At 35.8% G+C, this 27,686-nt stretch overlaps 1 protein-coding gene across 1 annotated transcript in view; it reads right to left on the minus strand.

Annotated features, from left to right (window-relative positions):
• LOC126379711 (uncharacterized) overlaps positions 1-23,300 on the minus strand; it is a 77,334-nt gene extending 54,034 nt beyond the window's left edge. Inside the window, exons 1-2 of the mRNA XM_050028535.1 lie at positions 23,047-23,300; positions 46-2,423 (exon numbers count right to left, since the gene is read on the minus strand). Of these exons, the coding sequence (XP_049884492.1) occupies positions 46-2,416 (2,371 nt within the window). The 5' untranslated portion in view covers positions 2,417-2,423; positions 23,047-23,300. The remainder of the gene's footprint in view (positions 1-45; positions 2,424-23,046) is intronic.
• Between the last annotated feature and the right edge of the window lie 4,386 nt (positions 23,301-27,686).

The raw sequence follows: 27,686 nt of genomic DNA on the forward strand, positions 1-27,686 counted from the left end.
TACAATAATAAAAAAGGGTAATGAAAAGCCGATAGTACCACTCACCGTGAACGTCTATTACGTCATTTCTGGTAACAATTTCCAAGTCTATAGTCCCTTTGAGAGATTGGAAACGGTCTGAACTTCTTTCAAGTCTATTACTAGCGACACTCCTTCGTTTCTCTTCGCTACTATTGATTGATTCTTCAGGAGAATAAGTAAGACATCTTCTAGAAGACTTGTGTTCGATTACAGGAGTAAACGCATCAGTTGGTATCAGATCTTCATCTAATTTACTCGTCTTATGAGCTCGTTCTTCGCTTAGAACATTGCTTGGTCTTTTCAGATTAGGTACTGGTGTTATTGGGCTTGGAATACCGTTTTCTAAAGTAAGACCAAATAGTTCACGAGATCTTTTATTCTGAGCGTAAGGTTCTGTGGGCGCAAGACTACTGTGGGATACATTATGATTTTCTTCGTAAACTTCGTGAGTACGAGCTGAATAAGGTGAGCCAGGCATGTCACCTAGTGATACATTTAGTAGTTCTGTACTTGGACTAGGCATACCCATTTCTAAAGTAAGTATCGACGCAGTTTCAGATCTGGGTTTTTGTCTGAATAGACTTTCATTGCTCACTGTAGATTTCTTTCTCCGAATACATCTTTGTCTTCTTAATCTAAGATTTGCTTCTCTTGCCGCTGAAAATATATCTGGTGTTGACCCTGATGATGCGTATTCCAAGTTGCCTTTTTCAACTGATTCCTTCATTGAATGTGATCTATTTAAGGACCTATTTACTCGTTTGTTAGAGATTATTCTTGGTTTATCTTCAACAAAACTGTCTGGTGTTCTAACTTCTCTTTCATTATAGCCGTCACCGTCATCTAATATAAAACACCCTATGGGAAGATTTTTGAGTAGTCTATCATTGACCCTAATTATAGGCATCATCTTCTTGGTTGGCGAACTTTTTGGTGATATAGAATTTTCTCTAGATAGATTCACATATTTAGCTTCTTTTATTAAATTAGCTTTGTTCTCAGCTTGTGGGTTGACGAAAAGGTCTTTTACAGTTTCAAGAGGAGGTACTTCATCTTCAACTAGAGGTTGGTGATTTTTTTCTTTTAGAATCCTTCTTTTGGACTTAACTATCTTTGTACTTTTAATAATATCTTCAATCATCCTCTCTAAAGTCACATCTCCCATTTGTGTAGTTGAAACTGTTGAATTCGTTACGTTTGTTATAGAATCTTTACACAAGATGAACTTATTTTCCATTTCAGTAGATGATTCCTCGTCTTTCAGAGGAATAGTAAAAGGATTTTCTACCTTTGGAAAATATTCACTGACATCGTTTGCGAAAGCTGTTCTTTGGGATTTGCTATGAGTGCTCATGGTACTAAATCGTAAAGCTGCCAATTTGGTAGACAAGGGTGTTATAGAAACAGGAGAGCATGCGTCTCTTACTAGTGCATGAGTGTCTTTCTTATCTACAGAAGGAGATTTGAACGAACTCTCGAATTCATTCGATTTCTTTCTTGTGCGTTTCAGAGGCCTAATACACGTGACCCCTTCATTTTTGTTAAAATACAAAGGATTATCCATAAAAATGTGATGTCCGAATATAGGCAGCGTACTTTTTTCAACGTTTTTGTTAACTTTTATAGGTTTCTCTACGCAATTGATGACTACATCTTCATCGTATTCTATTTCTACGAGCCCTTCGCTAGTTGTTTTGGTAGTACTAATAGGAAAATTACTGTTTTTAGCTAAAGCGATAGAATGTCTACTACGAGTGCTGCTAGTAGTTGCACTAAGTCTATCCGAAAGTTCATTCAAAGATGGCTCAGATGAACTATGAATTAGTCTTGGTGGACTAAACAGACTTCTATCGATGGGCTTAATTCGCCTCTCAGACTTGTAGGCGCAACTGTCTCTTCTAAAAACATCACTATTAGGACTTGTGCTACTCATCTCTAGCTTTCTCTTCTTCGCTTCTCTTACTCTTCTGCTATACGTAGGAGGAGTTGGAGGTAGATCTGGAGGAATATCATCTTTAGAACCATTTAGGTAATATTTTCTTCTGTCAAACTTCTTTACTGGTGTCCCAGAAGTGGGTGTCAAGTTGCTAACGTCTTTCAGGGCTAATGCTTCAGGTTTTTTAACGAAGCCTTCTTTGTAATAATTTGGAGTATTTCCTATGTAGTTGATGTTCTCTTTATCGACGGCTTTGACATTTTTTCTCGCAGCAGAACCGAGAGATCGTCTTTGGTATCTGCTTGGTTTTTTGCTTCTCTTGACTGTCTGAGCGTCTAAAGACCTTCTTGATTTGTTGGTGTAAGGTCCATTGGTGTAAGGCTCTCGGTCTCCAGCCTCGATTTCGGTGGATGGCCTGACATCCTGATTCTTTTTACCGTATACTGCCCACTTCAGCATTTTTGATCTGTAACAAGAAAGACAGAGTGTTGAAGCAACTTTGTAACAGTTGTAACATATTTTTGAAAATTGGTAATTTAAAAACTGACAGAGAATGTACCTTAGTGCACAGGTAGAAAAAAAACTAGTTAAATAGATTTGTAATAAAGGGACATTGGCCCCGATTCCTGCAGACACCGCCTAATTTTATTTTAAGTTATATCCGTCATTTTCATATCCGTCGAAAAGGAAAGGGACGGATGATTCAAAGCTCTTAATTTTAGGAAGAATGAGTAAATGAATGAATAACCCGGGCGAATCAAAAGGTACGTCGCTGGTATGCAAACCGTTTGACGTGCTGTCTACTTAACTGTGTCGGGTTATTGACGGATGTAAAATTTTTAGACGGTTGGTTTAGATTTGTGCCTTAAATTGACGTGTGTTCCATAAATTTTATGCTTGTCGATTACCCGTCCCGTTCCTTTTCGGCGGATAAGAAAATGACAGATATAACTTAAAATCAAATTAGATAGTATTTACAGGAATTAGCACCAATGTCCTCCCATTATAAGAAATTTAGTGTGTAAGTTAAGTATATGGAAACTATAATCTATACATACAAATACACTCTATCTATAAGACAACAATATCAAGCCGTATGTTATCTTCCGGTATCTTGAGGTATCATAGCTTATGTCTGTTCTCTCGATTGTCCGCTATCCAATCTCCAATTCTACTATGTCTATGATCACGTTATGACCGTAAATTTGTCACGTGTTATCATCCGGCGTGCCGTTATGCGAACCGTGTCATGTTTGGACAGATTCGCATCCATGACTAATTGGATAGCATGCACGATCGCGGTATTGTCAATTAATAAATGATAAATGTATTAATATTGTGAGGAGCTCGGTGGTGCAGTGGTAAACGCGCTCGGTCTGCGATTGTTGCTTTTGCGGCTGCATTAGCAGTCGTTAATAACCACCAATCCGCACTGGGCCCGCGTGGTGGTTTAAAGCCCGATCTCCCTATCCATCCATAGGGAAGGCCCGTGCCCCAGCAGTGGTAACACAACACAACTATGGAAAATAGTTCGTGCGGCATGCCAATAGATGGCGTTAGTAGTCTATTAGAAAGCGGTATCGACATTCTTGTTAGATTCTAATAAGACCTTTACACACATGTGTATCGTTGTACTCAGAACCCAGGCTTCTGGATAGCTTGCCTACCTCTAGGTGACTACTATAGGACCGATCTAGGAACTATAAGCACCGCTTCCGACTATGACGCTTGCAAGGGGCCTCCAAACACAGGCTATGTCGCTTAAATGGAGACCCCAAACCACCAGTAGTTAAGGCTTTATTGCAAAATATTTTTTTTAAGATTTTTTTTATTCTAGTGAACTATTGTATTGGGATAGTCTTGTAAAGATAGTTCTAGAACATTAATAAATATATAAAATCAAGTCGAGCTTCTTCCATTCCGTTCTCAACAAGTTTTTTTAACAAACCACATTCTCACATAAATCACACAAGAGATTCATTATCTAAATAGCTTATTTCTTCACAACATTAACTTCATTTTCGGTCATTTGCGTTTTAAAGCTCGGTACACACTGAATTATTGAGGCCATTCCGCGAACGGCAATAATCATTTTTATGTAAAATAAAAAGAAAAAAAAGGTTACATTTATTTCCATATGAGAAGCCACTTCAACAAACTTAAATGTAAATAACAAAATGACAATAATATAATAAAGCTACTTACTACTATATTTATAAGTATGCGTTGTCAAATGCAAATGGATATAATAGAAATCTCTGGTGGAATAAAAACAAAAGCGTGTTGCTCTGAAATAGAGGTATTTTTATTAGGATGACATTTACACTTGAGCTTATTTAAATAATAGATAAAAACACAATATTTACCTGAAATAGAGAAAACAACATTTAAAAGATCTTATTCCGCCTTTCTATACGATTTAAACACAATAATAACACAATTATTCAGAAACTAAACTATGAAACTAAAATAAGAAACTGTCCTGCCTGTCATCTTCTGACAGGACCAAAAACAATACTCTCGTAAAGAGTAAATTATAATTTAAAGAGATTGACAATGCCAGCTGGTATTGCGATTTCTTTACATGGATACGTTATAAAATTATGTACCTACTTACATAGTTTTATAAGTTGCTACTAGTTACTAGTTAGTTAGAGTTAGTGCTAGTTAAGTTTGTGTTACTGTTAGTTTGTTGGTTGGTGTTAGTTTTTAGTAGTTAGTTAATTAGGTGTTAGTTTCTTTACTATAGTAACATACATATATGTTACACACTAATGCTTTTTACTTAGTCACTATTATTAGTGTTTATGCTTTACGGTACTATGTTTTCACACGGCGAAGAATTTGGAATGTAGGGTAGTAGGTTCGAGTCCGCGTCGGTAAAATCAGTCAAGCTATTGTTGTTTATATTGCTTGAGATTTTGTGGTCTACTCGGCGAGTATCTGATAATGAGAAATTTCACTTAGTTTACCCTTCTAATTTCATAGATAACAGACATTATGTATCTTTTATATTTGTTTTTTGGTATAGATGATGAGCCTTTTTATTATACCTAGGCACAACACATCTTCCAGCCATTATTATTGTGATCAAAATAAAGAGAAGAAATATAAGAAATATAGAAATATAATGAGCAAGGCTTTGAGCCCCGCTCCGGGTCTTCTTGGCTCAGAGGTTGTCCGTGGCAATCCAGCGCGGTAACGCTGCTAGTGTCATGGGCACTTTTGGGCCAGGTTTGACACGGAGTGGGTTCTAGGTTAAGTAATTTAGGTTAGGTTATTTGACGACTTTTTTGTAATACTTGTGAAACCAATCTTAAAATAGTATTTAGTACTAACTTTCTCATATAAGTAGCATCGTAATTCCATACATATCTGATCCAAATATCAAGCAACAATTATTTTTATATATGCCTCTGCCATTACATTATATTTTTGAATAATTATGTACCTACCCGAGCAATGATAAAATAAGTAATTAAGGTGGGGGGGGGGGGGGGGGGGGGGTTAGGTAGTAATTATCACGTTAAATCTGTACAACGCCATCTATGTTGTTTCTGGAGAACGTGGCCTGGAAAGTTCCCCATTACAGTAAAAACCTCGTGCAAATGAATTCAAGAAGCTTTTGCTTTTCTTGTTCAATATTATAGTACATTACTAATCACCATTTTAAGAGCCACGCTCTTGTCAGTGTCCTATTTTTTTCGTAAAAAGTAACATGGAAAATTCAATATATAGTTAAAGATCTAAAATTGTTGAAAAATTAGCAATGAATAAGCAAACAGATGCTAATATGGAACCTCCCATAGAGACGATTGCATAACAAACATATAAATTAAAAAGGAAACGCCCTTCACGCAACTCAATTCTTATTATGCGCCAATCACCTCCTAATCACATTTAAAATATAATCAAAAACACAATTCTTATGCAAAAATATTTCCGAAATTTGCTATCAATAAAGACCTTTTGTGAACACATTAAAAATGGCCGATTTCATCTTGGTTATGGGCTATAACTCATATTGCCCGCTGCACCAAATTGACTGTGTAATTAGAAGCTCTACCTATTCAGCAACGACTTGCTTGCCAAGACACATGCTGAGTTTCAAAACGAGACATAGTGGAACTTACAAATTAGCTTTCCATCCGCTTTGATAATTCCATCGCACAACTAAGCAAATTAAAAGAGATTTGATTCAGCGGCTGGAAGGTACAACAAACAGCCACACATTTGTCGCGTACCTCACAAAGCGACCCTGAATTTCGCGAACGAAATACTCATACAACACCGCAAAAACAGGGCGTACGACCCGGTCCATTATCCTCTCCCTTGCTATTCAATACCAAATTACTATTGAATTTAAGATTTCTCGAGCATTTTTTAATATCGAATACACGTCGCGGCTCGCGAAACGTGGGGTCGTGAACAAAAAAGTCTCAGGACGACATAGGTTACTTTACAGCTTGGTTTTAGTAATCATCCTTCCGATTTCTCCTGTAGGAAAGGAATAAGGTTTGGAATTGTGAGGTATTTATTTTCGAGAATGTGTGGTAACTTTATAACGTCAACGACTTTGAACGCTGGCTGAAAGGACAGGAACACGTTCTGACGGAATTCAAATTTGAATTTTTGGAACGTCCGAAAGCATCAAATGTTTTGATGGCAATTTGCTCAAGTGGCCATTGGAAATTGGACTCTATAGTGCTTAGTAACAATGAGATAAATTAAAACGATCATAAATCTTATAATGGAGCATTCAAGTGTCCAACTGCTTCACAATCACATTTCCTTCAATTTGCAACAAACAAACTGGTTTAGGAAGATGTGTTATAATCATTATTATTCTTAGTAAAATAATACGAAGCATGTGAATTTACTTTTTTTGATAAAATCAAAAAAATAAAGAAAGTAAGTGCCTACTTAAAAACAATAGAAAAGCATCTAATTTCAGTCACAATTCGTGTCAGAAACGTATAGCGTGCATTAAGATTTGAATCTGACATTTAAAAAAGTGGTTTTTGTTTATATCGCTTGATATCGTTCTTTTAATTATAAAGCTCAATTCATATAGAAATAAGCATGGTAAGTATAAGTAAGAAGTCTATTTAGTTAAGCATACAAGCATAAATGCTTTTAATCTTTTCAAAAAGATGTGTTATAAAAGATGTCTGTGTTATTATATCGGAATATTAAATAAAAAAGTGTACCTATCTATTTTCGCTTCGTGCCAACAAGCCACTTCATAACTCAAAAGTTTATGAGGACTTTTGAGTTAATTCGTTTAAGGTTCGGAGTAGGAGTCTGCTTCGAGGGTGGGGGCTTAGGTTTCATCGTTCATCGTCATTACCTTTCATCATTTCATTATTCATCATCAATAAAAAAATAAGACGTAAGACATGGCTGTATGGGCATAGTTGCCCTTCGGGGAAAACCAAAATAAAATATATATATTATATATATGACTTTTATATCAATCATATTTATGCTCAATGTAAATTTTTTATAAGTACTTTGTATAAGTAATAAACATGACACTTTCTTTCTTTCTTTCTGTCATGACTTCTTTTTTTTTCGAAGCAAATGGAATTCTATAGTCTCTGCTTACCCCGGTGGGAAATAAGCGTGAGTTTATGTATGTATGTATGACACTTTGTTAATATTATTTTTTCCCTCGGGCTTGGGATAAATTGCGTTTCAGATTGATCTAAGATTGATAAATACCTACGCACTTTTTTCAATTTCCGTCCAATTGGAATTCCATATTGCGTCCTAATAATTTATTTTAACATAAGCTCACGTCCTCGCTTCTGTGAAAAACTGGACCTGTCAAATCTTCAGGTTAGGTAAGCGGACCCTGTGACAAACGGGATAATGTTAGGGAGACGATGATGGACCCCTTGGGGCCAATCTTTCGGTCAATCGTTTGACGTGTGCTGTCAACTTCATTCTGTCGGGTTATTAGCCAATGTATTTTTTTATAGGGTTGTTTTAGATTTGTGCTTAAAATTTACGCGTGTTCCATAAATTTTATGCTTGTCGATTACCCGTCCCTTTCCTTTTCGACGGATAAGAAAATGACAGGTATAACTTAAAATAAAATTAGATGGTGTTTTCAGGAATTAGCACCATTGTGCGTTCAGCAATAAAATATTTAGAACTATGACAGTGCTGCCAACAAATGTTCGGTCGGTTGGCCGGCAGGTGGTGCTGTTCATGAATTATTCAACTCGGTTTCGGCGGTGCGTGTTGCCACCCTCTCAAACGCCAAAATAGGTGTTAGGATACGGCCTCTAAGTTTGCGAGAAGCGGGTAGAGTAAGTATAATGCCTATTAGAGGTTTCAAAATATACAGGATAGTTCATGTTTAGCCTCTAGCCCAATGGTTCCTAACCCTTTTAATGTCACTATCCCTGTGAACAAGTATGAAAAATGAGTTTAGCCCTAATCTAATCTAATCTAGCCTACAAGATCCCACTGCTGGGCAAAGGCCTCCCCTTCCTCTTTCCATTTTTCGCGGTCCTGTGCGTATTCCGGCCGGTCCCTCCGGCAAGCGTCCAAGTCGTCACGCCATCTCTTTCGAGGTCTACCACGATGCTTGTACCCGTCATGAGGCACCCAATGCGTGACGATCCATGCCTACCGCTCAGGGTGCATGCGACAAATATGTCCGGTCCAATCCCATTTGAGTTTGGCGGCTTTTCGTCCCACATCAGCGATTCCCGTTTTTGAACGCAGTGTTGAACGCAGAGTTTACCCCTAATTTAAAATAATTAAAACCACATAAATTCGAACGAATATTATGTTTATTATGTAAGTAAGAAAATGCACGTTTAGGTAACTAGTAAAGTAGTATATAAATACCGGAATTAACTAGTGTGAACGTTGAAATTGCTTTGCATTCACTATTATTTTGTTTATTTCTATTTTAATACTATTTTGTGCCATCCCGTGTTACCCGCCTAGAATCTCCGTTTTACCCCTGAATTACCCCCAGGTTAGAAACCACTGCTCTAGCCTTTATAGATTGTTCGTGTGTTATTGTTCATGTGTCTGTATTCATGTGTTAAGTCTGATTGTTGAAATTTTAGTTCTGTGCAATAAAGTATATTTGATTTGATTTGATTTGATTGTTAAGCCAGTCCTAAGGCGACTTTCACATGACATCGTGCACCAACATTAGCTCACGACTATATTCCGATAAGGGTCAGAGGTAGATGTGGCCATTTTAACCCCCCAGATAAATTTTATCGCGTCCGCTTAAGCTTCTTTTCTATTAACCGATTTCCGAGCCACAACTGTGAACGAATAAACATTTCGGGGACATTTTTAAACATTAAAGGAGTAAACAAGATAGTTTATTACGGGAAACACGAAAATGTGGTGTGTGTGGTTTTCTATTTGATGTACGATAAGGTCATCATCATCAATTTAAGAGCCACGCTCTTGTCGGTGTAACATTTTCCATTCCAATCTATCAAAGGCCAATTCCACAACGATACGACAAGGTGCAAAAGTCCAATCAGCTTCTTGCAAAGTTATAAATTAACTGGTTGCACTTAAGGCCTCCTGGTTACATGTCGTTTCTGTAATAGACCAAAAACACGTAAGTACAAAAACATACATTTTATAATTATGACAACTAATGGTTCATAATTTCACCACTGTTTACAAATAATTCGCAGGGCTCTGTGACTGCACTTTTGCTTTTTGATTGTACATTTGTCATTTTTACATATCTATTTTATTAAGTATAGAGATGCCTAATCATTTATATGCTTCTGTTGCATTTGGAACAATGAAAAAATTAAAATATTATGATGAAAATGACCTAAGTAATAAGTAATTCATATATTTTAAATAAGTACAATATTATTTTCAAGGTTCATTTTTAATTATCACCCTACCAGGTTACGGTTAAAAAGGCCACACAGTAGCAATTCATCTAAAAAACTATATTGCCATTCGACATCTTGCTTATATAAAAGTAGGTAACAGCGTAATGAGAATGAATGTCAAATAGCAATATTGCTTTTCAGGTGATTTGACCCCCACCCCCCATTTCGAAAATTTAAAAAATCCGAAAAAAATAATGATTATGTCATTACTCATTATGCAACGGAAGATATAGAAGAAAGAAAAGTTATGCCAAAGGAAGCTCAATGAAGGATAGAAATATGACTGACCTTCTGTTACAGAATGCCCTGTTCGTTACCTGTTGCTAGTGGAGCGTGAAGAACATGACAACTTCAAAGAAAAAACGATTTCCATGTCTTATTAAGTACACTCTTTTGCAGACTTGGTTAAACATGGCTGTTAGTAAAGTTGCAAACGATCACATGATCGTCAGGTTTTTTTTTTAATTTTTTGACCTGACTCATTATAGATTTGCCACAAACGGCATTATCCATTTGGCCGGAAATGATCGACAGTGACAGTGGACACAGTCCCTAAAACAATATAGATGGCGCTGTACAGAGTTGCCTTCGTTTAACCTTCTCATTTCATGGATAACAGACTATGCTGTGAATGTGGAATTAGCATAAGGTAACTTATTCTATCGTGCGGGTTGTGAGGTGGATTACCAACCCCATCAACCCTGGTGTCAGGGTTACTATTGAGCCGCCAAATGCACATTAAGTCATGTTACCCAGCAATCATCATCCCTATTAAGTATCATAGCAACCCAGTATTTAAAGGCAGTTGCCAATAGCGTTCAGCTTACATGTAATTAAGTGTTATTTCACATCGAACTGTTTGCGGCGATTACTTGTCAATGCATCTGCTTATAACGCGTGCGCAGTGACAGATGTGAGTATAATCTTTATAACAGGTGATCAAACATCATAAGCGTTTTCATGGTTCCGTACGGAAAGTTATTTTGTCCATACATAGATACAATCACGTCGGTTTTCCCTAATGGGATGGGCAGAGCCATAAGTAATCAAAGCCAACTTGCAGCCACTGTTGATACGAAGTCCTAAGATGGATATGATGAACCTTATGGTGATAAAGAATCAGCATATCGCCCATAACAATTATCCCTAAAGCCTTAAACCTAAAAATTGGCACATTTTTCATTCGAGTCAATCCACACTGGCGTTTTCGATCGATCTGCCAGCGTAGCGTAGATTAACTTGTGTGCCAGAAAGCCCAGGTTTGGCTATTTGATCAATTTGTGAGGTGAGTGAGTGAGTGAGCTGGATGGTTGCCAAACGAGTTGGTTCACTCAATATTCGGCTTTGTTGGAATGCTGGTTGAGCTTTATTAATTGGTTCATAATACGGTATTCACTGGGTCAAAGTTAATTTATCACAGTTTTATAACTAAACGAAGACTAGAAGAATTTGAATATGGAACTTCACATTTTGTTTTTATTTGAACAAAGTGAGTAGATAGGCAAAGACTCTTCGTTAAAAGGATTAGAATTTTTTTTTTTTAATTATATTATAAAAATTACAACGTTTTAGGAAACGAAACATGTCGTGGTAGGTTTATCTATGTGCAGACCAAGCTTTTGTAAATATTAGAAGTAAATGAAAAAAATCTGCATGTCTCATAATATCGATTTACTATTTATATCGAATACCTTACTTCAAACAAAGACAACCAAACCAGAACAAAAGTCATTACAAACTCAAGGAAAGTCAATTATTTAAAACGAACATTAACAAATGAGATTGACCGCAGTCCGACTCCCGCGCACCCTACAGTCAGTGTTTGCGCACACGCAGCTGTCTCACGCAGGCGCCTCGATAAGTGCTACTAATTATTACAATTTCCACTATTGTCGTCCATTTTACTAATTTGAATAGGTTTCCACTTTTCGTTTTTATTTCTCCTGGGTCAATTTGTAATTATGAGGTTGTAAATGATCTTAGATAATAAAATTATGTCATTATTTACCTAACACTTCTCATCAAAGAAATTCAAACACCTCGCAAGTTATATTTCGTAAGGATTCTCGGTAAAATATTGAATACGTATTCTAGGTTCTTAATTCTTAATGTTAATGTTCCAAATTCAAATTTAAATAAACTCGTGTTTTATTGAATAAACATTTCGAAGTGTTTCGATTTTTTGATGAGAAGTAGTATTTTGGTACTTACCCATTTGTTTTTGGGTATAATTTATAAAATCAGTTACTTAAAATTTTGTTCAACTTTATAAACTTTTTTAATCTATCTATTTTTGTATTTGTAAAAGCTTTATTTATTCCTTTTTATAAATTTGTTTCTTACTTAATTCAAATTTCGAACTTTGAGGTCAACGTACAGGACCTAGTTAACGTCGCAACAATATGTTACGGCATACTTATCTATTCAATTTTGTTATCTATCATCTTCGCCATATGGTCGAGTAAACACGTGTCGTGGTACGTAAGGTAGCTATAGGAGGTAGCGATTTCATTCTGAATGATTAAAAAAAAAGATATTTTGAAGCTAGGTTTTTACTACTAGGTCAAAAAGTGGTACTTAATTCATTGAACGAGCCAATAATGTGTCTTCATTCATGAAAAAAAAAAAGTTTTAAAGCTGTAACAGGCATTTGAATTTTTTTAATTGAATTGGCCAAAACAGCGCATTTAACACTTGCATTGTATTATTTACAGATAAAATAAAGTAAGAATTTCCTGTATGTTTCAATATTCTTTAGGTAACTATTTATATTTTCTTTAAAAAAAAAAGAGTATTGGATGTTACTTAAAAAGTCATAAGTTTACTTTATGCAAACCTATCTCCACTAATACTGTGTGTATCACATTTATAATTCCTCATTTCTTCATAATAATAATTAGCACAATTAAAAACTACCCTAAACTTTAAAACTACGAGGCATAACACTTAATAGCTTTAATTAATCTAGTAAACCATAACTTTATTAAAGTGAAGACGAAATGTCGTGGGAATTAAAGAAATTATAGTTTTAATAAAGTAGGCATTGGAAGATTTTTATTCTGCCACTGAAGATGTGGATTTAATGTTTCTAGACAAAAGTTAAAGTTAACATTTTTAAACAATGAAAAATTAAAGTTTAAGCTTAGTTTTTTTTTATTAATATCGTTGTTAAAAAATTGCTTATTTCACTATTTCATTCGGCTACATTTTGTAGTATGAAGTAATCAACATAAACAGCCTATATACATCCCACTTTTGGGCGCCAGCCTCCCCTCAAACAACCGGAGGGGGTAATAGATAATAATTAGGAAAAAAAATCTTATTTGATGTGAATTAAAATATATACCTACCTAATTCAATTTTAAAGGAACTTAAAAAAAAACTTTAGTTAAAAAGGCAAGTTTAAAATAATAAAACCTACTTTCGGAACCCGAAAAAACGCGGCAGATGTCGTGTTGTCAAAGAAACGAACCCTTGGCTTACCAAATTGAAACTATTGTTAACTTACAATCATTCTTCCTTAGGTATATCGTATACCTTCAGATAATAATACTGATTGTCATACAATCTGGAGCAGAGCTGGAGCAAACGATTGTTATTCTTCTTATTGTTATAAGGAAGTGTGCAAAATTTCATGACAATAAAGATGCGTTTCGGTTCAAAAGGTCAGAGAATCCACCAACTTTAATTTGCGGTCGAAAAAATACCCCCAAGAACAAATCTTTCGAGCGCTACAGTTTTTCGACAGCAAATACATGTTTGTCCAAGAACTCCCGATTCGATGTTCCGATCTAGTTTTTTTTTTCGGGGCGACGTCTGCGCATGTAAATGGTATGATTTATTTTTGACAACAATTGCTTTAAGGCGGCTTGTGGGAAATTTACGATGCACTTTCGAGGGGCTTGGTTTCAATAAGCATTTGATTTTGTATTGGGGAAGATAAATAAGTTATATCTACTTATTTATGTATTTAGAGTTCAAGTTCAGGAAATATAATTTATGGTGAGTATTGTAAGTAGTAAGTATGTACGGTCACGAGTACTAATATATGTACACTTTGAAACCATGTCACATTAGCTTTTTTGACAAATTAAACCGTAAGGTCTCATTAAATGCCAAATATGATAGTGCGACAGGGTTCTAAAGTGGGTACATGAATTTTCTCATGACTAAACCTAAGTATGTTATGTATTTTAAAGTGAATAAAATAACTATTGAGTGAAGGTGTCTACCCTGTTATGCGTATAGTACGTTCTGTGGAGATACCCGAAAGTAAGTAAAAAATTCCATAGTTCTAGATTTTGTTAAATTTTAATCCCAAAAGACGAATATTTCACACAGTTTTACCCGACATTGCTAAGATAAGGAAGGGTAATGATCATAAAGTAACACTAATTTATCAGCCTAGATTCCCTAGAGAAAATTGAACCTATGGGAAAGTAATAAAGAAGCGTACTTAAAGGTCAATTTCTTTTACCTTATGCGGACGGGAAAATTGATTTTGATTCTGAGAAAATGGTAGAGGAATGCGTTGAAAAAGAAAGGAATTACTAAGAAAGTATGGGAAGGGAAATGTTTTATGATTCTTTGGAAATTTAACTGATAGCATTCCTACGTAGCAAGTGAAGTCTGCTTACCCCGACTTAATGAATGTATGTACCAATTTTATGTATGTATAAAAATATTTTAAAATATTGTTTAAAAAATTAACGACGACATTTTAACAATTTTTTATTGGCATCCTACATAAACACGCGCCTCTAAAGTCGAATACAAACATGCGAGACATATGCCCCGCACGTCATTCGCCACACACCTTCAACTTCATATATTCGTGGCGACGCATGTGCTACGCATGTATAACACATAAATACGCAGCGTAAGGCATGCGACGCACATGCAGAATTATTTACTGTAACGTAACCCGCTTTTGGAATAACGATAATATCCATAAAACACTTGACATATAGGATGAAGTGAATAAACAAATTAACCCAAAAATATGCTCGCTATAAACCGTTAAATGTATCATAAAAACTAGCCATTAATTTCTCGTTGGTAGCTTAATAATGAACAGTGTTTACGACTTGTTCACTTATAAAACATAAAACAAACCTACTGGCCGTTTTGCCACAGATAATAATTGCAACTTCATAATACAGACGTAAAATTTTTATTACCTCTTCTAACGACAGTAAAATCTTTACGATAATAATATAGGATATCTTTAGGGCAATGCTTTATTTATTTTTTTGCAGCACCAAACTTGAGAACTTACTCCCCTTCGAATCGATATTTCATTGTTAACGAAACTTGGCTGTATGCCCTTGTTCCTTAGTCATTTATTATTTCGCAAAAAAAAAATAGTTCGAACTTCGAACCTATTGTTGCCTCTAGTTCAAATGTTTTTAAAACGGGAACACGTTTGGCGCGTAGATTTTCAAAATGGCGGTTTGTTTTCTTTTTCTGGAAAAGGGTAAACCAGTTCCATTTTTAACGGTTGACTAATCTTGATCGATTGGCTGAGTGTGCATTGTATTTTTTAAAATAGACTAGCACAGGTGCTATGAGAAAGTACAGTTTGAAGTCGTCTCAAAATGACAATGCAGATATGACATAGTGATATGTTTTGCAAAATGACGATTATTTCTTTGTTGCTTTAATATTCATGGATTTAAGTGGATCACACGTTTAACTGTTTCTGATACTAACAATACCTACCTTTAAGGAGTCTTGCAGATAGCGATCGTTTCGCATTTTCGTGCGATTTTTTATTGCAATAGAGGTCGCTTGGAAAGGAAAGGTAACATGTTGTTATTTTTACAGATAAAAAGAAACATTAGCAAATAAGATTATCACATGCATATCTTAGAATTCTATGAAACTCATCAACCCTGCTGTCAGGGTTACTATTGAGCCGCCAAAAAGGCTCCCGAGTATGCTTACTTCTTCTTCTATCGTGTGGGTTGTGCGATGGAGTACCAACCTCATCAACCCTGGTGTCCTGGTGCTTAATTAATAAATTATTATAAATATTCGAATGGACCAACTGCCTTCTGAAGCACGGAATAACCTTCTTTTTCGGACAATCAAGTGATTTCAGCCTTCTGTCTTAACCAAACTACTCACAAAGTATTTTTTTGTTAAAATTTGGCGGGTAATGTCAATTACTGCACATTAGGTTACATCCGAATTTTTAAAAATAACAAATCAAAAATCAGCCATCTCCATTATGTGATAGTAATTATAATCCTGTACAAAACTAAAAATACTGTTTTGAGCATTACAACAATTTCACATACAAACAAAGAGCAACTCGGGCCTCATACAAAATGTCAATCTTAAACCTTAATACGACGTAATCCACACATGACAGTAATAAGACGTTGGTTCGATGTAAGCTGTTGGGAATAAGACCCCCAAATCCTGAGAGGTCACAGGGCAAACAGGGTGATTTATTGATGGTACCACCTGGGGGGACTTGACCAATCAGAAGACCTCGCCAACGACATTTTATTTATCTGTATTTAACTTTGTTACATAACGTTCACGACAAGAGCGTGGCTCTTAAATTGATGATGATGATATCACGTTCATATATTTGAATCCAGCACAGGCCTAAAACAATGATTGTCGAATTTATCTTCGAATTCAAGTTTGGATCATAAATGATTATCACGTGATCATCGGTGAAGGAAAACATCGTGACAACCCACATTACTGAGAAATGCATTTTTGGAAGTATGTGACCTAATCTATATTGGGCTGGTTTTCCTTTCGCAGGTTAGACAGGCAGTCGCGTCTGTAAAAAACCGGACCTGTCAAATCTTCAGGTTAGGTAAGCGGGTCTTGTGATAAAACGGGATAATGCTAGGGAGATGACATAAGGTTTTATATATTTTATACATAATATTTAGTCATTATAATCACTTTGTGATCCCTAATTGGGACTTAACACCTGACTAATCACCTGATTCTCCGAAAGTAAGATGATCCGTGCTTCAGAAGTCACGTTAAGCCGTTGGTTCCGGTTCTACTGCTAAATACGTAGTGGGGGTTTTCGGCGGCTCCATAATAAACCCTGACACCATGGTTGCTGAGGCTGGTCATCCATCTCACAACCCAAACGATAGAAGAAGATTACAATCAGGTTGATGCGTGATATATAATTACTAATACGGTATAAATATCCTAATTTTAAGTACTAACTGTCATTTTTTTATCCGCCGAAAAGGAAAGGGACGATTGATTAGGTACAACTGTTATTTTTAAAATGAATGAATAACCCGGGCGAATAAAATAGGCTCGCTCATTATGTAATCCGTTTGACATGTGCTGTCAAGTTAATTTTGTCGGGTTATTGCCGAATATAAAATTTTTAAATTGTTGCCTAATATTGACGTGTTTTCCATACATTTTATGCTTGTCGAAAATTAGTTTGATGCCAGCGAACGATGAATACATAAAGATTAATTACAGGTAGTTTTATCCAAAACAGCTTTCCTTATAGGTAAAAAAATAAAGTAGTTCAAATCTCTTTTTTACCTTGCGCTTCGTAGTATTTTTTAGCAAGGAGCTAGCTACCCCACTTGATCATATCGCTTAATTCAGTTCCTGGGTGCGCAAGCGCATCACCCCTTCGCGTCGTTGTTACAATTTTTATTTATTGTCATTTATTTATTTTTTTACTTGCTTTTTCCCGGGGTTCGTTCCTTGTACGTGAGAACTTATGAACTGATGCAAAAGTTATGCTTACCTGAATCTAAAAAATATTTTATAAGTAAGTAAACCAAAGACGCGAAACTTCTGAGAAAGGTTGTGCTTTTTTCTTATGAATATTTCGTTCAAATTGTAGGTTTTTTTTTTAATTTGCTTAGGATAGGTAGCTTGTTTGGGACATACAAGTTTGGGTACAAGTCAAGATTGGTTTTGTATTGTGCCTTTGCTATGTGTGTGTGTGTGTGTGTGTGTGAATTTAGTGTGATGTACTCACTCACCAAGTTTCGTATTAATTCATAATGACTTTCCTTTCCAGACTACGTTGTCTAAAAATATAGACATGTATAAAAAATGTTTCTTTCAGATATGGTATAAAATTATGTTGCTACCTATATTGCTTTATTTTGATGAGAACAATAATGTGTGGAAGATGTGTTGTGAATGGGTATAATTAGAAGGATATTTATTTATACCCAAAAACAAAGGTAATAGATTTGTAATCCATGAAATTAGAAGGTTAAACGAAGGAAGTCTTCATAGTACCACCTATATTTTTTTTTTGTAGAACGTAGCCTGCAAATTCCCTCATTAAAGAAGCAAATAGTTACACTTTATTAAATTCAAAAATTTTCGTATTAATTTATATTATACTTACTCATTTTACAATAGAATGTAATCATCTAAAAATACTTAAGTCCACCTTGACACCGCAATAGTTCGAAACAGTTCAAAAATTAACGATTTCCAAAGCTATTCCCTTTGACCTTACAACTTTTATTACTCGAACGACAAGACAAAATCCCCTCCCTTCTCATAATTAAAAGCGCACTCCACATAATAACACAAAACAAATAAATTACAATAACAATGACACTTTTATGGTTTGGTTAACGCTAAGGAAGTAACAGGCAAAGACAGGCGCCCAAATTGTATTGCCAGATTAAAAAATAAAGCTATTGTCTACTAACGATTTGTTTTATAATTTTTATGAATAGACCTCCAACTTTGAGACGTTATCTGTTTTTTTTTTAATTTCTAGCTGAATAGGCAAGGGTTGGTATGAATATGTAAATCGGTTACAAAATATATTTGTTTGCCTGTGTGACTTTTCGTTGATTGAATATTGTTTTATAGTGGTTTGGCTGCATATTATTATTAATGCAAAGTTAATTAGATAAGGCTGTATGATTTTTTCTCATAAACCGCGGCAAACCTACAATAAGTCACGTCAGAAAAAATCGTAGAACGCGAAAGCTCCTGTCATTTAAAAACTAGTTAGGTAAAGTAAAGAAATGTAAAAGTTACGACTTTTTATTAACTTTGTATTATAGCATCATAAAGATTTGTTAGGGGTTGCAAGTGACATTAAGCTGTTAAATTACCCTCTAATTTCGCAGCAATAAACTGTTTGCACTTCCCTTTTACTAAAATTAAAAATCATACTAATTAAACACAAAAATTAAAAACTTAACGAAGGCATATCCACTAGACTGTAAAAGCTGAGTTCTCATGACTTTAGAAAAAAAAAGTAAGCGATTCGCGCGCAAAAAATCCGCGCACGGTCCGATGCACTGCAAGGGTGCTTTATTATAATCTATTTACTTTACCATCTCTTTCTTTCTCGTGTCAAATATGTATGGCTGTCCCTTTCTAGCATTAATTAAGGGCATATCCGAGTAGAGTTGACCCTTGTAAGTGAATCGATATATTTTTAAAGTGCGTGAGAAGTGGTTGTTATGATCCTTTGTCTTATTGTGGTCTCGTTAAGAGCGTGTATAAGGGCCCTTGAAGGGTTTTTCATCGGTTGAATTTCATTGACTTTTTATAAAGTTTGCATTCGCGATTTTATTCGAGCTAGGGTTAGTATTTATGTGGATGTTCCTAGGTTGGTTATGCTTAATATTTTCTTTATTAACGTTATTAATATTCGTGTTAAAGTTACTTAATATTGCAAAATTAATTATTAAATAGATTCAAATTACTATTTAAACAACTTAGTTATAATTATGAGTTAAACTCGACTTTGCATTTTATTCTACTGTATTGTTTTTTTTTTTGTTATTTGTATACTGAAAAATAATATTTTTATTTTTTTCAATATTCTATTCCAGTAGAGATGAGATGAGGTTTAATCTTCTAACTACGGGATCTCTACCCATTCAGGCATGTTTGAAAAGTCATAATTTATGTAAGTACAGTTTATTCCAAAAACACTTTCTACTGACTTTATCAAACATATTTACCATAAAATTCCATTTCCACGAAAGCCTTATTAGCTCTAATGACGAAACTATGTGTTAAGTATGTGAATATCGGGAGCGAGACGCGCAGGCGACAAGCAAACTCACGGGCTAGTTGCACACTGTTTTATTAGACAAAGGGAACTACCGTCGCAGCGGCGTTAAGATATAACTTATAGACTACCCACATATATACCACTATGTAAACTTGTAATTGTATTACTATTATTCATTATGAGTTCGAAGTTTCGAACCCACGACCTCACGACTATAGATTGACGTTTTACTTGCATTTTCGAGATTGTATTTAATTCATACCAACGTAGGTCGGTCACGTTAAGATTTTGCAAGCTAATATGCGTGAAGTAAGTTCTTTTTTTTGTTCTCTTTGTAATTCCGATGGTCCTGTTTGGTAAGCAATTATTTTTGTTAAAATAAAAACTTGACGCTCCACTTTCGCTGCTTCAATCTCATTAAAATCAGGTTTTGAGGTCTTTTTACTTGGCCCATCTTTAAAACATCCCGAATTTGATCAAGATATGGTCGCCAATCTATCTCTCGTAGTCTGTCTCTTCTGACTTTAACATTTATATTCGCTTTTTAAATCTGCTACGTTATTACATGTCCGAATAAACGCGTATCTTCCTACTAAGTAGTATTTTTTTTACATCATAATGCTTTCTTATCGTGATCATCATCATTTATAATCATTTATCGCGACAAATAGTACCTACCTTAGATTAAGTGAGATTCTGTGGCCTGCCTTAGACATACAATGTCATATTCTTTAAAAAAAAAACTATTTAATTATAAATAAAAAAATAATTTCCTATTATACTTATCATCCAAGGATTTATTGTAGTTGCCGTAGGTAGATATTTTTTGTCTAATGTGTTTTAGTAAATACTAAATACTAACAAAAGTTACAAAAAGGACGAGGAAGGAAAAGGTTGACTAACCTAAATCCTAGATTATCTTACTCCTAAATTGCTTCAGGCCGGTAAATTCAAAAATGTTACATTGACCTGCTTCAACAAGTTTATCCATGATAATTACGTTGAATAAATGATTCTAATTTCTGCCTAAATTGTCTTAAACTTATAGTAGATTTGCCGCATATGGCATTATCTACTTGACCGGACAGATGGGACCCGTTGTGTGGTAATAATAATAATGCAACACTTTATTGCACACAAAACAAGACATTTACAGGATAAACTTATTCTAAAGTGGGCAAAGGCCACCTTATCAGCGGCGGGGTTGTGTGCTCTTTCTTACCCGGGAAGCTTTATTCTTAAATTCATAAAATATTTTCATTTCTAATAAAAACGCTAAACGAAAATATCCATTTCCTCATCATTCAATAAACCCAACACGGTACAAAACAGCTCAAATATAATTTTAATAAGTAAGTAAATAAAAATATAAAGATATGTCGCCCAAAATAACATCATGCATAAATGTTACCCTTTCCTAATTTCAACATTACCACAACGAATTACCATGGATTTTACCATCGGCTAGTAATTTATGGTGGCTTTTACCATTCAGCTGGAATTTTTAATGGCCAATGCACATATATTTAGCATAATAACGAGTTACTAATCAATATTTATGTGAATATGTTTCACATTTGGTAAAGTATCGTGTCGTAGTATTTCTAGGTATGCGTTATTGGGAACGAGTTGGAAACATGCATTTATACATGAAATTTTAACGGCCCCCATGAACCAGTGGTTGAGCGTTGGGCTCACGATCCGGAGGTCCCGGGTTCGAATCCCGGTGGGGACATATCACAAAAATCACTTTGTGATCCCTAGTTTGGTAAGGACATTTCAGGCTGATCACCTGACTGTCCAAAAAGTAAGATGATCCGTGCTTCGTAAGGCACGTTAAGCCGTTGGTCCCGGTTATTACTTACTGATGTAAGTAAGTAGTCGTTATATGAGCCATATCAGGGGCATTTGGCGACTCTTTGAGGGGGATGAGGCTGGTAATTCACCTCACAACCCAAACGATAGAAGAAGAATACATGATATTAAAAGTTGGTATAGACACGTAGAGCGGATGAAGGATAAAAGGATTGCGGAAGCAGTAGGTATATAAAGCGAAGATTGGTGGTAGGCCTGGCAGAGGAAGACCTAGAAGGATGTACATTGACCAAATTGGAGATGTCCTTAGAACAGGTTCAGTACGATCTACTCAGAACCGGCGTGCGTGTATGAAACGATTTATGAATGTGGAGGAAGCAAGAGAAGTGTGTCAGGATCGAAGCAAATGAAATTCCATAGTCTTTGCTTACCCCGGTGGAAAATAGACGTGAGTTTATTAAGCCTATAAATCCGTTATAGGATCTACAGTCATAAGCATAAATCGTTATCTCAACAAAAATAAGAGTAAGTGAGTAGTTCTTCGAACATCGGTAGTTAATATCGTTATCGAACACTCAAAAATATGTAGTTCAAACTTAAATGTAATGTAATATATAATTTGGCGATTTTCAAAGCAAGAGTGAGCACTATTTGAGTTTGCATGCCCCTCTTTAGACCAAATCACTGCTTCAGATCAGGCTGGATCGTAGTCAAACGCACTGAAATCTTTTAATAAAAAAAATGTCGGCGACTTACATAAGTGTAAGTAACTATAATTTAGCAAAAAGACAAAAGATTCTAAAGTAATAAAATGATTTTGATTATTATTATGCGAAGATCCACCCAAGTACGTTAGGGTTATAGGTACATAATATTAAACTTTCTTAAGTACGTTGTTAATTTATCGCAAATGTCTACTGTATACGGCCTACGTATCATAAAATAAGAATTTGAAAAGTCAATAAGTAGTTACATAGCAAGTATGTAAATATAACTACAAAGAGTTTACTGAGATTCTTCGAGTAAAAAGTTCGCGCTATGAAAAGACATCAACGCGAGCAGCAGAGCAACTTTACGCGAAAAAAAAAACAAAGTCACAAAAAAGTAATTTGCGAAGTAGGTGAATAAGTATCTACCTACTCATTTTCAAATTATAAAAAAAATAATATTTTTACTTTAGAAATATCTAACGAGCTATCATAATTTCGTTTTACGCATATCCAATGTTTTTTTAATTAAAAAAATATCTTATTTTTTTGCTTTTAGAGGCAGAATGATACTTTACAAGTAGAATAAATATCACCAAAATAAGCTTTTGAAATGTAACAAAAAATCGTCGGTTACATTATGAAAGGACTCACCGTTGCTGTTGTCCCGTCTTAAGAAATCCCTATATTGCACAATGAGACGATCCGATCCCTGTCTCACATCCAAACACACTGCGAGTCCACATCTCAACACGTGGTCAAAAATTGTACAATAAAAAACCTTTTCCACAATCAAATTAAAAAGTTCGAATTTCCTTTTAAAAAGTCACTGGTTGGTTCAAAGTCACACGTTCGAAAATTAAAAGTTTTAAAAATATAAAACTGCGTGAACGTGCTTTCCCGCGTAAAGCCGGCGTTCGAATAAATTGAACCATGCACTCACCTGGGGTCCGTGTGACATTTGCCATATGATTCTTTGTCCCTTTCTCTCGTGTACTTAAACAGCTTGTTGGAAAGAGAGAGATGTTTATGCATTGTGAAGGCGGAACGGTCGCTACAAGGATGCTTTAAGGGGCTAGTTTTTTTCTATCCCATACATTGTTTTGGCGGGTTATCATACGCTATCTTTCCCTGTGGTTCCGTACTGATAAGAGTCATTGATAAAAAGCCACTAAAAGCTTTTGAATGACTTGTCTTTTATATTTTTTTATGAGCTTTTATGGTTCAGTGGAGGTAATTTTTATTAGTTGTCGTATTTTTTAATTTTATAGTATAGAACAGACCGACCATTTCAGTACAGTTAGTGATTATATTTCAATAAGATAACATTTTACAATCGTCTCAATGCGCGGAAAGAATTAGATCTGACACAGTAAGAAAGCTAGTGTTGTGACGTTCATTAGCATAGTGATGGTATCAGTCGATAAACAAGAAACAAGAAACATTTATTGAGAAGCTGTGTAGGTACATACATGCAGGTGTCAAACATTATGAAATTGTCTCAACAGCATGTCCATGTCGGACGTACAATATTAGAAATAATGTCAGTATTAAGCATCAAGGAATTAAGTAAGTACTTACCTAATAATTAGTCACATTATAAACATTTGTCAATTTTAAATATCATTGTTGTTGAAAATATTCATTCAAGTCATAAAATTCCATATCAACTAGCCAATTTTTTAGACGTTTTTTAAATGTCTTACCCTCTAACAATTTTATTTCGGTGGGTAAGTGATTGAAAATTCGAACGGCTGATACAAATACACTTTTATATAATACTGATATTGGGTCGATCGATTCTTTTCTATGTAACAATAGTTAGTTACTTACATTTTTTTGATTATATTTTAATAGTATAGGTACTTGATAGAAATCCGGGATAGCCCTGTTCGGGGAACGCGTGACTTACATCACAGTGTTACAGGTTCGAATCCTGACTTAGGCTCTAAACCACTAAAGTCGACTTTATGACTTTGAATTCATGTTAGGATCGTAAATATTAAATCACGTAGTTTCCAGGATTTGTGCCCGGTTAATGGCCACCCTATTCACGTCTTCATATACCTACAGACCTCAACCTACCCCTTCGGGGATGCAGGCATGATGCTATGTATGTATTTTGTATTGGAGACGCCCTGGTCTTTTACCGTGTGGATTGTGAGGATTACCAACCCCATCAACCCTGATTGTCCAAAAAATAAGATGATTCGTGCTTCGGAAGGCACTTTAAGCCTTTAGTCCCGGTTATTATTTACTTTTCTCCAGCCAAGTAGTTAATGTCATCTGCGGCAAATCTACAATAAGCCACGTGAAAAAAAAAAAGGTTATTACTTACTGATGTAAGTACATAGTCGTCACATGAGTCATGTCAGGGGCCTATGGCGGGTCAGTAATACCTGACGCTCTGGTTGTAGTGCAGTTTTAGAGGCTTAAGTATTTGGTAACGAATATACTAAACGGTCTACTATATATATATATGTATATATCTATATAGTAGTATATAGTATATATATATATATATATACAATATACTATACGAGTATTCTGTCCAGTACCTATTTCATTCACAAATCCACTGGTAGTTGTGGCTTCCGAATACATTCCGCTTAGGGACGGTACGGACCCGATTACTCTAGCAATAGAAGCGGCCAATCAGCTCGCGACACCAAACACTTCAGGACTCCGATACCGACCCCGCCGGCGTGGTCGATGATTTCCCTCAATCAGCGCTTTTCGCTATCGACGCTCTAGGGTCGATTAATTCTTTCAAATATTTTTCCTCTCAGAGGGCACCCTCAGGCCTGTTGTCTTAAACGTTGTACCGGGTGAGAGCCTTCAGCGCTCCCCATGTATCCGGCCAAGTAGTTAATGCCATCTGCGGCAAATCTACAATAAGTCACGTCAAAAAATATATATATCTATTTCATTCAGCAACAAATGATCAACGGTAACTTATCGGCATTTTTTGTCGGATATAAATCGGTGAGCGAATTAAAACGGTATTGCTCTGTAGTTTTTTTCTGTCCATGATATTGAGTACATGGCCGAAATCGTCTACAATATCGTCGCTTTACTGTGAAACCATGTACTTTTTTGAAAAATCTAATTCTGATGTGAACGCTTGCCTCTCACTTTAAGGTCGCAGGTTTGAATCCAGCACAGGCCTAAACCAATGACTGTCAAATTTATTTTCGAATTCATGTTTGGATCACAAATGATTATTACGTGCTCAGCGGCGAAGGAAAACTTTGAGAGGAAATCCACATTCCTGAGAAATGCATTTTCGGAGGTATGACTTAACCTGTATTGGGCTGGTTTTCCCTTCGCGGATTGGAAGGGCAGATAGGCAGTCGTTTCTGTAAAAAACCAGACCGGTCAAACCTTCAGGTTAGGTAAGCGGACCCTGTGAAGACCCCAGGGAGATGATGATGATGACATTCTGATGTGATCATCTTCTACAAACCCTCGATATTTTGCAATTAATCTCATCCCGGGTATAAATTGAGACTACAAAATGTGTACCTGCATTGGAAGTAGATTGTCAGTTGTCGATTGCGATGTTTTGGGAACAAAAATCACACCAAAATGTGTCTTCAAAAAAGCGCTTACATGGTAATTATGTGCTCTTCATTTCTTTGACATACTTGGAACACTTTCTCTTTGCAATGAAACAGCAGATTTTTTGTCATGCTTGACATATCCAGTACACCTGCTGAATACCTATTGAGAGTGCGGCTACGAGCATAGCGGATAGCGGCGCCACAGTGGATCGAGAGCGGATAGCGATTAAGTAACAAATGTTAAGGTCCATCTCGTCGTCGAGAACGAACATGGGGGACTATGCTCCTACCGTGGTCCAGTGGTTGAGCGTTGGGCTAACGATCCGGAGGTCCTGAGTTCGATTCCCGGTGGGAACATATATCACAAAAATTACTTTATGGTCCCTAAGTTTGGTTAGAACAATACAGGCTGATCACCTCATTGTCCGAAAGTAAGATGATCCGTGATTTGGAAGGCACGTTAAGCCGTTGGTCCCGGTTACTACTTACTGATGAAGTCGTTACATGAGCCATGTCAGGGGCCTTTGGCGGCTCAATCATAACCCTGACACCAGGGTTGATGAGTTTGGTACTCCACCTCACAACCCACACCATAGAAGAAAAAGACAGGGTGTTAGTGACATCGTGACGAATACTGAGGGGGATGATTCAGACCATGAGTCTGAGTCGATATCAAGTGGAATTTCCTGTCGGAAAAGTCTTGAAAATTTTTGTATTTTTTTTAAATTATTTTCAGTTTTATACTTCTGCGACGGAAGATTCCACTTGATATACGCAGAATCATGGCCTGGATCATTCCTTAAAGTTTTCGTTACGATGTCACTAACATTCTGTGGTTTTATGAGCTTTTATGCCTCTACTGAAGTAGAGGTTTTTTTTTATTAGTTGACGTATTTCTTAATTTCATAAATACAATACAACAGTTCAAAATTCTCTGCTATCCGCTATGCCTAGAGGCCTCAACTATAAGAAGCCAATTCACAAGAGCTTGGAATTCACGCAGTCATCTTATACCCGTTAGGTGTATATTGAGCGAGTAGCGGTCACTCGATACAAGGTCAGTGAATTCGATCCCGGTAATTAAACAATGCTACGGCTCGTTATAATAAATTAAACCAGGGTTCATGTTATAGATCGATTAATGTGAAATTGCGAAATTGTTTTCTTCACGATTTTGGTATGGTTTCAATATGCAATGACTTATACTTACGTGTAACTTTTATCATAGCACTTACTTACTTCTTGTGTCCTCTAAAGCTTAACGCGATAAATTTTAAAACAGAAAACTTTGACTAGCGTATCCACAAGTCGATATATGTTATGTCGAAATTCTATAAAACTAGCTAAAAATGTTCAAATTATTGCCCTGAACGAATTCAATATGTTTTTGAAGAGCCGTGACGCGATTTAGTTAAAAAAAAACAGTTGGTTTTTTGGAAAGTAACCATAAATAAAAAAGAGACAAAAGTTATGAAAAATGTGAGAACTAACGGACTGTCAAACGAAAACTCCAGGGTTCGATTCCCGGTAGGGATACATTTTAGTGACATAACATAAATAACACCCCTGATGCCGGGCAGCAGCGGTATCAGTACTGGTTAGAGGCCGAGGAAATGGATTCTGGTAGGGCTGTAGCTAGAACATCACCGATTGAGAAATTGGTCGGTGTACTGCAGAACGGAAGGCGATTGGGGCAACCACTGGATGAATGGAGAATGCAAAACCGACAAG

Source organism: Pectinophora gossypiella, chromosome 3 (genome assembly GCF_024362695.1).
Source record: "Pectinophora gossypiella chromosome 3, ilPecGoss1.1, whole genome shotgun sequence".
Lineage (NCBI taxonomy): Eukaryota > Metazoa > Arthropoda > Insecta > Lepidoptera > Gelechiidae > Pectinophora > Pectinophora gossypiella.